Source organism: Rhinoderma darwinii, chromosome 7 (assembly GCF_050947455.1).
Source record: "Rhinoderma darwinii isolate aRhiDar2 chromosome 7, aRhiDar2.hap1, whole genome shotgun sequence".
Classification (NCBI taxonomy): domain Eukaryota; kingdom Metazoa; phylum Chordata; class Amphibia; order Anura; family Rhinodermatidae; genus Rhinoderma; species Rhinoderma darwinii.
The window spans coordinates 41771211-41785397 of record NC_134693.1 but is presented as its reverse complement, the minus strand read 5'-3'; the positions used below and the strand labels follow the sequence as shown (position 1 = coordinate 41785397).

The following is a 14187-nucleotide window of genomic DNA, read 5'->3' as shown; positions in this document are numbered from 1 at the left end:
CAATTTTTGACAAACTAGAAGTCATTTTCTGTTGATACATTACCTTTAAAGAAGCACTCCAGATATTTTTCCTAATTATAAAAGAATAAGGTAGAGGCATTGTGTATTCCTTGTGTATACTGGTTTTAGTTGTATCATTTATGGGTTGTCTTCCCTCTTGGTTCCTTCTTTCCCTCTGATATGGTTCCCCTAATGCAGTCTACATTTCCCATCATGCCTCTGGCTGCGAACTTGTTCTGGGTCGTATCGAAGTGCAGAAAGTGATAGATAAGGGACATAAAACTTATGTACTTACTGCAGAGTCTCAGTGTATTCCTATGTGATGCATATTTAGACTGTTTCCTGCTTGTGATAGATTTTTCTCTGTCAGCTTGCAAGCACGATGCAGAGGAGAGCAGTGAGAAGCTGCATCTCATAGAAATACACTGGAATCTGCACACCGCACTCTCAGATTGTATAGACCGTGTGATGGGAGTTTTAGAACTCCTTCAGCTAATCATTATATGGACACCTATTATATCACTGCACTCCTGGTCTCTTAGAGCAGAAATGATCTCTTCAGCAGCACTATATGCATAGGGGGGGGGGATATACAGAGGAACAAGGCGGGTGGAGCTGGGAGGAGTATCAGAGCTGCAAAGAAATAAATTGTCGGAGTGCTTCTAGACCTGATAGTTGGGTTTCACGCAAACTGCAACTGCATGCCATGAAAATTATGCTTGGAGGACAGGAGTTTTCAAGCCTTTCTTGAAGTCTCCCCTCTTTATTGTAGTGATTGAGGAGCTCTCGTCCATTGTTGTCATCGCTTGTTGCATATATAGTGCTAAATTCGGAATGGGACTGTTTATTATACATCTAACATATTTTTTCCACTGCTTTCAGCAAAACCTGTGATTAGTCCACTTGAGCTCCGAATGGAAGAATTGCGGCATCATTTTAGGATAGAATTTGCAGTAGCAGAAGGAGCAAAAAACGTTATGAAGCTGCTAGGATCTGGAAAGGTTACAGACAGGAAAGCCCTTACGGAAGTAAGTTCTGGTGATATTTTTAAGCTAAAAAAAATAAAAATAAAAATTTGCTTGACATTTATTGGATCTAGATTGTATTTTTTGCAGTACAAAGTTCTACCAGACTTAGGCGTTTTATTATTTTTTTGTGTAAAGCCTTTCTCTGCAACTATTCGCCTATGTTCATATTGCCATTATTTTTTTTACAACAATAGCGCTATTCTTCCGTTAAAAATACCGCAACCCTGAAGGAAACCAATCAGGCATTCCCAAAATATGTCTATTGGGTCTTGTCAGGATCCATTTGAAGACTAAATTGGAAGCTCTGACACTAATGTGCACATTACCGTACTTACTAAGAATGTATTGGTCCTTCCATGCGCTATTATAATCACTCAAGTTTGTGAACTGTTCTGCGTCAAGCAATTCTTTCAGGAGCTTTCAAAAATCTTGAAACAGTCGTCGGTGGTAGGATTATAGCAACTTTTCTACGCCAGTTTTCTGGTGTAGAAAAGTCGCAAACAATTCAAAAGTTGCAATTTGCTGTAAAAATGTTGACTTTTGGGGTGTTTTCACCACTGTCAACATTTTTCTCAAAATTGGGCGGAGATAAGTAAAAAAAAATAAAAATAAAGTTGCAGCTTTACAAATTTATTATAATATACACCAGAAGCTGGGAAAATGTATGGGGCCAAGTCGTGCAACCACAATTGTTACGCCACAAATGTGCTGCACGGCCAGAGTGGCAGTAAAGCATGTGCGGTGCCACTTAATCATAGTCTTTACGACTCACGGAGACAGCGGAGTACAGCGCTCTGCTGTTTCCATCAGCCCCATAGAACTTGAATGGAGCGACACCATGCGTGTTCGACCACCACTCCATTCAAGCACCTCCTCACTGCGTTTTGTGCAGTAAGAAGGTGTGGGGGGGGGGGGGTTCGGGACCCTTGTTCTAGATATAGGTGAAGCCCCCCCCATATCCTGTGGGAAGGTGATAGATATAAGCTTGATGTTCCCGATATTGTGTTACGGTCAGCATTGCAGCATGGTCTACTTATGGTTAATACAGGATACGTCAGAATTTGACAGCTCGGGTGCAGTTGGGTTTGGCATTTTTCTTGGGTGGAGTAGTGTTTGATTTTTAAAGTTTATTTTAGGTGAGGTCCCTCCCACCTCTTCCAGTCAGATCTATGATAAAGCACTTTACTTTTATACGTAGGCTTAAATAATGCGCTCAATAAAGATCACTCACCAGGTTGCATAAAACATTCTCTTTTTGTGGGGATTTAAAACTATTTATTTTGGTTGGTAATTATCCTATGAGTAAATATTAGAAGTGAAGTCCGTTTTTTACTAATTGAAATCTGGAGCACATGTGTGTTCATTGAATCTTAGGTAAGGTTTACACATACTGAATACTGTATATACACATGCAGGTTTGACTTCAGGTTTTTACTGCAAATGCAGAAACCCTTTATTGAATAAAAATAGTTCTAGGAATGTTCTTTGAACTGTTTTTGTTGAATTCAGGTGCTCGGTATGGCATGTAAAAGCTGCACAGAAGGATTTCACGTGTGGTTTCGATATTTTCATTTTCACTACTTTACATATGGAGTTTGCTGCAGGTACATAAATCCTCTTTATGGTCTTTATCTGTGTCCGTGGAGAAACTGCGTGTGTAAATGAGCATTTCATTAATTCATATTCATGGACAATGCACATCTGGACACTTAAAGGGGTTATGCGGGTCCCTAATTTTTATTTTTTTTTAGTAATGGTTGCAAGTGACCTGAATTAAAAATTCTCCTTCTTCATTGCTGACCTGCGAGTCATTGGCCCTGTGCACCTCGCTGTTTTTAAGCTTTGTTCCATGGGTGTGGTGGTTTAGTTTTGTAGAAACTGTAGTCCAGATTTTTTAATGTATCATGTCATGAATCCCATAATGTTTACTGATTATCAATGTTCTAATTTTCACATCTTCAGCATGGGGATCACTGGTCAAATGTCTCCCCTGTATCTAGCGGTAATGGGTGTTTTTTTATTTTTTTTGTAAGAATATCATTTTCTCTTGTCAAGTTGCTCAGATTTTAGATTTTGACTGTCAAATGTCTTGATAACTGACTGTTCCATAAATGTGAATTATAATAAGTTGTATATGGTTTTCAGGCTCAGTCAAGATTTAATGAGTCTAGTCAGAAGCTAGACCTACTGAAATACTCTCTAGAACAAAGACTCAGTGAACTCCCAAAAAATCACCCGAAAAGCAATATCATCATAGAAGAGCTCTCAATGGTCGCATCGCCAACATTAAGCCCACGACAAAGTATGATCTCTACACAGAACCAGTACAGTACACTATCCAAACCAGCTGCTCTAACAGGTAAACCTAACAAGTGGATGAGGAGGGATTGTATAGCCTGTAACATAAAGAGGACAACGCATTATCTGATATTTTTTGTTCTTTTTAGGCAGTAATAACTTGATCAGGCAGAAACCGACAATTCAGTTTTTTGCCCAGAAGTAGGTCAGCCTCCTACCTTTAAATATATAAGGCTTCGTTCACATCCGTGTTGGAGGCTCCATTAGGACGCTTCATTGCAGATTCTGTATAAAAAAAAAAGGCCAGAAAAAATAGCGCAACATGCTCTATTTTTTTGGGAGTAAAATCAAGGACACAGTCACGGAAACCCGACAGACCCTATTAAAGTCAATGGGTCCGCGTCGGGCACGGTTGGTGTCTGTCATGTGATGGATCATCAGAGAATTGAATTCCGGTTATCTTGCTCCTATTCCGGAACAGAGAAACTGATTTCCTAGCGTTGATGTGAACTGTCTCTTACTTTCCTGTGATGCCTAGGTCCCTGGGAACATGAACTGCCAAGATACCTGTATGAAATGGTTTGGTCAATTCTTCATACATATATATCAATTTAAAGGCCTTTTTTTTTTTTTTTTTTTTACTGTTTTACCAATAGTCTTATGGCCCAAGCAGACATGCGGTGGTGTTTTGTTTTTTTGTTACTATTCTTTGTAACAACTTTTTCTTCTGAAAATCCAAATCTGTGATAAAAAAATCTCTATGTTGGGCCCTATAGCAGCCTCATGATCTGTTAACTGTTGATAGTTCTCTACCCTTGCTTGGTCTCCTCTTTTTTTCTTGCAAAGTTTTTCTGCTTCTTCCTATCACATTGAAAATAAGACATTTTGTTTAAGCTGCCAGTAGTTGCATGTCATAATGCTTCAAATGTCACTACATACTGTAGCCCTGTAAAAATGTGCATTTATCTGGATAATTTTAACCTTTTAGATTGACCTCAGATTGCCACTGTATACTGAAAGGTCCGTATTTCCTCAATAGTTAATTTTGTACAACAAGCAAGTTTACCGTTGTCTCTTCAGTCTCCGTTGCGGTCGGATGCCAGTTTTAATGTATTTTAACCCATATCTGAGATGCTGTTCTTTGCTTGTGCCCAGCATGATCCTTGCTGCTTAATCTGCCTTTTGAGACATAACCCGCTTCATGCCGTTTCTCCAGCAGAGTTTGTACCCTGTGGGTTGCACATTTACAAACTATGTAGGTTAATTGGCTTCTAATTGGCATCTGACTATATTAGTCCTGGTACATGTATTCATGGTGGGTGACTTTGGTTGTGAACAGCACTGGGACAGGGATTGATGTGCTTGAATAAAGTTCTGATTTTATTGGACTGTGTATGTATAAGTGAAGCAGGATATTTCCTTTAAATTAACCTTCTTAAAATATTAAAACAAAGCGAACGCTTGGTAATAATGTTAGGGCCTGTTCACGTCGGTGTTAGGGTTCCGTTAATGGGTTCCGCTAGAACTTTCTATTTGAGGAACCCATCAACGGAAAGGCAAACGGAAACCATAGATTCCATTTGCATTACCATTGATTTCAACAGTAAAGCTTCCGTTGCAAATGGCTTCTGTTTCCGTTCTGTAAGGTTTCCGTGTTTTTTGTTTTTTTTTGGCAGAAACCATAGCGCAGTCGACTACACTATTGTTTCCATCAAAAAAGCATATCTTACGGAACGGAAACCATTTGCAACGGAAACCTTACCATTGAAATCAATGGTAATGCAAACGGAAGCTATGGTTTCCGTTTGCCTTTCCGTTGATGGGTTTCCGCTAGAACTTTCCATCAGCGGAAAGTGGGACACTGTGAACGCACCCTTAAATAAGATTTTACATGTTCAGTTCTTATAATGGTAGTGCATGGCCTGATTGTGGAACTGCATGATTAAAAAATTGTCTTTTTAATGTTTACCATGTTGTAATTGGATAGACCCCTTTAAAAACTATGTAAACCTTTTTTTTTTTCATTTCATTTTTTCTTATTTAATATATATATTTTGGCTTAATAAACATCTCTAAAACGAAACAACATTTTTAATATATTCGAGATGCAGCTTCTATGTATCCACTTCACTGAGAGCGGTCCTGTGTGCCTCTGACAGCGTATCTAACATCAATACCTTAGATTTGATAGTGCATCTAACCGAATACCTATACGAGGCACACTGAGTCGCTCTCCGCCAAGTTGTCAATCCAGCACACTGACTGACTGACTGATTCGGCTTTACATGGAAGCTGTATATCGTCCCTTTAAGTAGAATCAGTCAGTGAGCTGAACTGACTGCTTGGCTGAGAGCACCTCCTGTTTGCCTCTAACAACCTATCAACTCCTAATACCAACAAACTCACTGATTTGGCTTAAACCAGCGATATGCAGCTTCTATGTAAAGTAAATACATAGAAGCTGCATATTTTTTTTATATATTTTATTACAAATTTTGCTTTTTTTAATATGGCAAAATACATAGAGAAAAATGAAAAACTAAATAAATGCATCAAAGGTTTACATTTCCTTAAACTTAAAAAGGTTGTACGGGATAAGAAAAAAAGGGTCTGTTTTTTTGTTTTGATTTTTCAGAAACCATGCCACTCTTATGTGGGCTGTTTCTGGTGTTGCAGCTCATGCCCATTCAAGTGAATGAGGCTGCGCTGTAATGTCAGACTCAGCCATTCAACAGGAGTGGCACTGTTTCTAGGGGGAAAAAAATACCCTTTTTTCTAATGTTGTACAATACCTTTTAAAGGGGTTGTCCAGGGTAGCAGAAACATGGCTGCTTTCTTCCAGAAACTGCTACACCTGTCCGTGGGTTATCCGGTATTGAAGCTCGACTCCTTTAGTAGTGAATGGGGCCAAGCTGCAATACCAACCTCTGGAATGATGTGGCACTGTTTTTAGTAGAAAGCAGCCATGTTTTTCTAATCTGGGACTGCCCTTCTCTATAAAATACCCGAATAGGAAGAGATCAAAATCTCAACGTGATCTGCCGGAGTATCGAAAGCAGGGTGGCACCTACCAGCAGCTCTCAGCAAATTGGAAGTGCCTAGACGGTTCCTATGATTCCCCTTAAGAATTTGTCCTTTTTGCATATAGTATCTCCCCCCTTACTACCCATGATCGGCACATAAGGGGGATGCACATCAGCGAGTACCTTAGTGACACATCCCTTTTTAAGACCACTTTATTTATTAAAATCAATCCGTGCCTCAGAACTACTTAGGCTCTTTTCCCAAACCCAGCTATACCCACACATGCTCAGGCCATTTTCATAGGAGAGCCAGTTACTGCTATGTTTATTGTACCCAAAAGGAACCGCACATGAACCTATAAACTGTATTCAGATGTAGCACTAGAAGGATACAAGCCTTTGCCTGCGAACCAAGTGTTAACCAATGCATTGCCCACGCTCCTCTAGTTTGGACTTGGGCTAGTCTGAGCTGAATGGAGTTTGTCATTCTTTTGTGATGGGTGAGGCAGAGTGCAGGTGCCATGATTGTCATTGTTTTTATTCCACAGGTACCCTGGAAGTCCGACTTATGGGCTGCCAGGACATTCTCGAGAATGTCCCTGGTAGGTCGAAAGCAGCTACCACTACCCTCCCCGGCTGGAGTCCAAGTGAAGCCAGATCCTCCTTCATGAGCAGGACGACTAAAACTAAAAGTGTCAGCAGTCGGAATCTCCTGAAGACAGATGACTTTTCCAGTTCAGTAACTTTGTTTGTTATTGTCTGCTTCCATTTACATGAACTTGGCAAACTAATGTCTCATGATCGCTACGTTTATGGAAAAAGTATTTCTAGCAGTTGGTCTTCAAGTTTCCATGGTTTTTTTTTTTGGTTTTTTTTAATATAATTTTAGCCTTGAAAGGTTTTTGGAGAAAATTACCACCTTTTACCCTTGCCTATTGACATACAGGTTCTAGCACTGCAGAGCACCAGTATAACATGCAAAATAAATGGTTGTCCATGTAATTCCGGATGCTGGATCAGCAAAAGCTGCTCTTCGCTCTGGGGGATCCCTCTATGATGACCATATGCCCTAATTGGCTATTTGGAAAGTGGTTATCCTCATGAGACAACCCCTTTAATTCCCTAGGCAAAATTTTTGTGTTTTTTTTTTGCAGCTCTGTAACATGTCTCTTAAAGGCCCTTTTACATCTGCCAATGTTCGGGTGAACGAGTGTTAAGGCAGCGATCGGGAACGAGAGTCTGTATTATGTAAACCGGACAAAGATCAGCAGATCAACGAGCAAACGCTTGTTCATCGGATGATCTCATCTTTTATGTGGCCAAAAAAATGGAGATGTGCTGCCGACATGACGCAATTACAAATTTGAAGTGAGCAAACCAGTGCCCTCAGCAATCGGTGCTCGTTTTAAAGGTGGTAAATCGCCTATAGTCACACATACTATAGCTTGACATTGAGCAAAACAATATTTCAGACTATAAAATGCACCCAAGTTTAGATGGAAGAAGAAATTAAGAAGCCCGGAGTCTAAATATTCTTGTACAAAAGGGGTATTTCCATCTTAGTCATTTATGGTCACAGTAGGTCGTTGTGAGTGGGTTAAGCTGCTGTTAACCTTCTGAAAGAACAATGAATCTGACCTGTTTAGTGTCCACACGCCTGATCCTACAGCAGATGCTGGGGGACTGACTGTCTCCTTACAAATAATCTAATATATATGGCCAGCTTAAACCAATGGACTAGATAGATGCATTATTACCTAGATGAACAAAGGGAACTATTTATTTTGAGGGGCAGCAAATACTTTTAATGCGCCTTTTACATTCTATATGTAGCCAGGTACTAGTTTAAAAGGCCATCGGCAACTATTAGGTATTTTTGCTACAGCTGAGGTCACTCGTTTCTCTTTGGCTGGGTTCACACGAGCACATTAACGTCCGTAATGGACGGACGTATTTAGGCCGGAAGTCCCGGACCGAACACACTGCAGGGAGCCGGGCTCCTAGCATCATAGTTATGTACGATGCTAGGAGTCCCTGCCTCTCTGCAGGACAACTGTCCCGTACTGTAATCATGTTTTCAGTACGGGACAGTTGTCCTGCAGTGAGGCAGGGACTCCTAGCATCGTACATAACTACGATGCTAGGACCCCGGCTCCCTGCACTGAGTTTGGTCCGGGACTTCCAGCCGAAATACGTCTGTCCATTACGGACGTTAATGTGCTCGTGTGAACCCAGCCTTTTAGTTCTCTGGCACACGACCTTTGCCGTTGATCGGGCCGCAAACTACAGATCCTAGTGTCCTTATTTGAGTTTGTAATGCCTCCGAGTTGCTTTGGCAACCGTTCCGTTTGAACATCCATAGGAAGGTCACGTGATCTGAGTTTCCTAGCCACATATCTGAAAAATACGGACAGCACATGGATGCCGTGCGTATTCTGTGCGTTAATTTTGCGGACACCAAAGACTTGAATGGTGGCAGGGTTGCGCAAAAACGGACAGGGATAGGACATGTTCTATAATTTGCTGGACGGAACGACGGATCCGGAAAAAAACACACTACATGACCACATAGAATTCAATGTGTCAGTGTGCTATCCGCAAAGAATGCGGATACCACACTGAAGAAAAACACGGTCGTGTGCATGAGCTCATAGTCTTAATTCACACAGGATGTAAATGCTGTGGATTATTTGCAGCGTTTCTTCAGCAAAATCTCAAGTTTTCTGTGCATATTCTACTGCGGATTTTGCTGCGGATTTCGTCCCTTCTACATTGAAAAGGGTGAAATCTGGAGTTTTGAGAATCCCCAGCATGCTCTGATTTGTCTGGAAAATGTTCAGCAGCATGTGGATGAGATTAGTTTCATGGCTGGGTCGATAATCTGCGGTGGATTCTCCGCTCTCAAATTCTGCATGGAAAATCTGTAGCCTTTCTGTCCTGTGTGAATCCAGCCTAATTCTGTTACATCCCGTGTGTGAGTACATGTGGTGTAATTATTATCAAAGTGTAAGTATGGAGTGTAGGCATGTCTCCTCTGGTCAGTAATATGTATGTATAGACTGGCAAGCTATTGGAGTCCTAACATATACTAAGGGTTTAATGACCATCCATAGTAAATGCTGCTTAACAGGCCCTACAATTGGCAGTGAAGTCGGGTCCATTTGAAATCAATTGGTCTGTTCATACATTGGGCTCTTTACAAAAGAAAACTAAATCTCTAATCTTTTCTTAAGCAGATATTTTGTTGTTGTGGGTTTAACAGTGGAGCTTTTTGTTTCCTGCAATCCTCTTAGCCTTTTAAGCTGAGTTGGTGTAATTTCCTTACAGATGAGGTCTGTGCTGTGCTGAAGCTGGACAACACCGTGGTCGGTCAGACCAACTGGAAACCTATTTCAAACCAGTCATGGGACCAGAAGTTTACACTAGAGCTGGACAGAGTATGTATAATACAGTAGACGTCATCTGCGAGGGGACAAAATTCAATACATGTGTATTAGAAATGGTCATTTTGGAATTGTGTGACCCAGTGCCCGCTACATCGGGAGCCCTGCCCGCGCACCTTACCACTCGGAACGTAACACCGTATGACTGTATCTTTGTGCCCCCCATCCATCTTGCAGGGTATGGCTTGAAGCTTCCACTTCGTGAATCAGTTATTTCATTTTTTTTATTTGAATGGTACCGCATTGAGCAAGAGCATATTTTTATCTCTGGTTTATTATCTTTCACTACCTCCTTGTGCCCTCTTTTATTGCTAACTTAAAGACAGTAGGTCAGCAGTTGGAAGGAACTAATACAGGACTTCAGGCTCAAATGACAAAATAGTTTTCTTTGTAATCTTTAACCATGGAGACACAGATGTTTGCATGGGTACTGTTGACCCAAAACGATAGTATGGTTTTAATCAAAGTACTTTTAAAGTTTCTTTAATGTTTGCTTTAGATTCAATGGCGCAATAAAAGAATAGTTGCAATAGTGCACGTAGCCTTTTTTACATATATAATATTAGGGAATATTTTTGGACTTTACATCTTTTTAGAGTTACCCCTGCTGTCCTGACCCATGATGTGTCTGGAATTAATGTATGGACCTCTTGCCTGTAGAGAAGCTCCTACTTAGCAGTTCAGTTTTTTTTTGTCCTAATAGTATTTTGTGTCCGTTTTTTAATGGGAAGTTGCCGTCTTTTATAGAGACTCTCCCAGGCTGGTGTAGAAGTGAATGACAGCATCATGAAAAGGAGTATACAGGTGCAAGCAAGCTGGTTCTTGTAGGAAATTGTGGTAGCGATGTGGTCACTCGGGCACTGGTTGTAAAACCTCCCACTTACCATAGATCTCAGATCCTGTCATCACCACGGAACAGCGAATTGTAAATCCCACATATAATGCAGATCATAGGGACGTTTTAGTTACTGTTATTCTACATGCACATGTTGCGGAAAATCTGCATCAAAACCACAAGTAAACGCAGGTAATATCCACATCTAAGGGCTCGTCCACACGTAATGGAATTGCTGCGTTTTTTCCGGCCGGAAAAAAACGCAGCAGAATTCAGTAGCAGCAGAGTGGATGAGATTTAACAAATCTCATCCAGATGCTGCGTACGATTTCCGAGCAGAAATTGACCTGTTGTGTGTATTTTTCAGACTGCGGCATGTCCATTCCTGCTACGGAAAGTGTCCAGAATTGCTTTGTTTTTCATTGGAGACGTCTCCATCTCTTAACATTGGGGAAAATGCAGCAATTTCCGCACCATTACCTGCCGTAAAAACCGCAGGAAATGGTGCGTTTTTGCCGCAGTGGAAAGCCTTTGACTTTCAATGGGATTGCTGCAGAAGTTTTCTGCAGCAATTCCGTTGTGTGTGGACAAGTCCTAATCGTGAGTTTGTGTTTTTAGGTGCAGTTTTTACATTTTAATGCGGAAATGGGTGCGTTTTTATGCTGCGGATTTTTGTGCTTTTTAAAAGAACTAGTCCAATACAATTAAATTGACGTGCTGTGGATTTTAAAATACGCACCGCAGGTAAATTTACGTGCAGAAAAATATCTGCAACGTGTAGATGCGACCCCTTTGAGTCAAATTATTATTATTTTTTTTGTACTGTATTACGCTGCAGATTTGCTGTTAAATTATGCACAGCAATTCCGCACGTAATACACATCGTGTGCATTTGGCCTCAGAATTATTTTTTTTGTGAATTGCTTGACCTGGGAAAACTTCTTCTTTTTTTTTTTTATGGTACACTGTAACAAATGTCCAATACCTTTTATCCTATTATTTTTCTTTCAGTCCAGAGAACTAGAGATTTCCGTGTTTTGGAGAGATTGGCGATCCCTGTGTGCAGTTAAATTTCTGAGGTTAGAAGATTTCCTGGACAATCAGCGGCATGGCATGTGTCTGTACCTGGAGCCACAGGGCACACTCTTTGCAGAGGTGAGAACTTGGCATGCAAAGTCGCGTGTGTGGAAATCCTTTAAAATATATCCGCTCACTGAAATAAATCCAATTGAACTATAGGCACTTTACCTATAGAGAATGTATAGAGGTGTTTACCCCATAAATGAGATCTCAGTGAAGTGCCTGCACATGCCGGATCTGTGCTACAATGCAATTAATTACTTGACCATGTTCAGCCAAACCACCACTGACGACGAAGTGATGCCAAATCTTCGTGATATGCCTTTATTTTCGATAGTGGGAAAACCCTTTAATCCTCATATTGAGATAGTGGACCAAACATCCACATTTTTTCTTTTCTAACACTATTGGCACATAGAATAAACTGCGCAAATCCTAGCATTGTTTATAGGACATAACTTGTTTATTTCATATGGGTAAAGTGATGACCGGTCTGTTAAACCTTCCTATACTAGGGACAGAGCAGTTTCATATGGAAATAGTGCACCTGCAATGGGACGCTGCAGACTTCTATAAACTGCATCCTATGTAAAGTATTCAACTACATTTATAAACGGCACTCATTCAAAATAGACTTATTTATGGAAACCGTCCCTGCGAAAAAAAAGTGGCGCCAGTGGCGATCAGATTTTATTTATCTAGTTCAGATCACTGTGGACAATAAGGTCATCTGTCCTGCGTGACCTGGTACAGGAGGTCCAGCTTTTGCTGTCCTGTGCTCAATTTGAGTTTTTCACCCATGTCTCTACTGCTGCGATGCATTTTTGGTTTCCAGATCGTGTCACTCTTTATAGTAACGTAGTTGGCGTTGCCAAGTTTAACGTTCAAGAAAAAGGTGCAAAGAATACTTAAAAAAACAAACTTGTAATTTTCAGGTTACCTTTTTTAATCCGGTTATTGAAAGAAGACCAAAACTTCAGAGGCAAAAGAAGATCTTTTCAAAACAGCAAGGTAATATGGGATTTGAATTTGGAGGAAATTGTGATCTTTGCTCCCGGTCCCTTCTCACATATACAGTATTAATTGGTATAAATTGTTTGCAGGCAAAACATTCCTCAGAGCTCCACAGATGAACATTAACATTGCCACTTGGGGGCGACTAGTAAGAAGAGCAATCCCTACAGTTAATCACTCTGGCACCTATAGCCCGCAGGTGTCTGTTCCTGCCTCGGTCCCAGTTGTGGACACCCAGAATGTAGAATTATCTCCAGCAGTCGGGTAAGTAGTATTTGGGGGTTCCTTGTAGACATTTAGTGCATTACATATGGTGCCTTGGCAACTGCCCGTTCTAACCACTTTTGACTGCAGGAGGTCTGCAGTCTACAGCAACATCTTTTGGCGTTGCTGTAGTAAAGTATAATGTGTGCTATAGTGAGCATTCATGCTCCAAGAACAAGCTGCTACTTAAAGCTCCTATACCTCCCGGTGTCCCGATTGGAGACTAGAGGAACCTTCTGCATTCAGCACTTGGGAACTAGAAAGGACCCCAGAACTGTCTGTTATGTAAACATATTGTTAGGGTACTCTGTGTAGCCCTAGCAGCAGCCTGTGTCATAGTGATCACGTATTAGCATGCAGGAGTATACAAATTCATTAAAAGTATAAAATAAAGTTATTAAATGGTTATCCCTTCATGGGATTAAAAAACAAAAAAATGGAACACAAAATAATGTCCACAAAAAAGGTTATTTAATAAAAAATATATATTTTATTGTCCATACATTACATAAAAACAAAAAACTTCACATATTGAGTATCTACAATATGGTAATAACCTGAAGAATTAATTTAAAGAGAACCTTTCACCTCCCCATACATGTGCAGCATGTAATGGGGAGGGCTGCACAAACCCTGGGGCACATTACATTTTTTTTCCACCTCCCTCCGTTATTTAGATATCGGTGCCGTTATATTTGACACCTGATATTTAAATAACCCCTGAGCTGTCAACGGGGCGTGTACTGGCAAGGGGGCGTGTTACTATGGCTGTGACACTGTACAAACAGATATGGACATTGCCAGAGCAAGAGCGAGGAGAGAGAGTGTGCGTGCGTGCGTGCGTGTGCGCGCGCACGCTCTCTCACTCCATCTTTGAAGATGAGTCTTTTCACCCGAACTGGCAAGGGGGCGTGTCACTGCTACGGACAGTGTAAGAGCTGGGGAGCGCTTACGCCAGTTCGGCAGACAATACAAGACTGATCTCTCACAAGAGATGAGAGCGCGCTCTCCTCTCCACAGCTCTTACACTATCCGTAGCAGTGACACGCCCCCTTGCCAGTTCGGCAGAAGACTAATCTTTAATGCTGAAGAGTGAGAGCGTGCGCGTGCTCGCACTCTGTCTCCTCGCTCTTGCTGTAACACTGTCCATATCTGATTGGACAGTGTCACAGCCATAGTAACACGCCTCCTTGCCAGTACAC

The 14187-nt window shown here is 41.1% G+C and overlaps 1 protein-coding gene across 2 annotated transcripts in view; it reads left to right on the top strand.

Annotated features, from left to right (window-relative positions):
- PKN2 (protein kinase N2) overlaps positions 1-14187 on the top strand; it is a 107707-nt gene that overhangs the window by 82004 nt on the left and 11516 nt on the right. For both annotated transcript variants that reach the window (XM_075833260.1, XM_075833259.1), the window contains exons 5-11: positions 883-1028; positions 3174-3387; positions 6898-7083; positions 9677-9786; positions 11639-11782; positions 12643-12718; positions 12811-12985. In XM_075833260.1, coding sequence (XP_075689375.1) covers positions 883-1028; positions 3174-3387; positions 6898-7083; positions 9677-9786; positions 11639-11782; positions 12643-12718; positions 12811-12985 — 1051 coding nt within the window. The remainder of the gene's footprint in view (positions 1-882; positions 1029-3173; positions 3388-6897; positions 7084-9676; positions 9787-11638; positions 11783-12642; positions 12719-12810; positions 12986-14187) is intronic.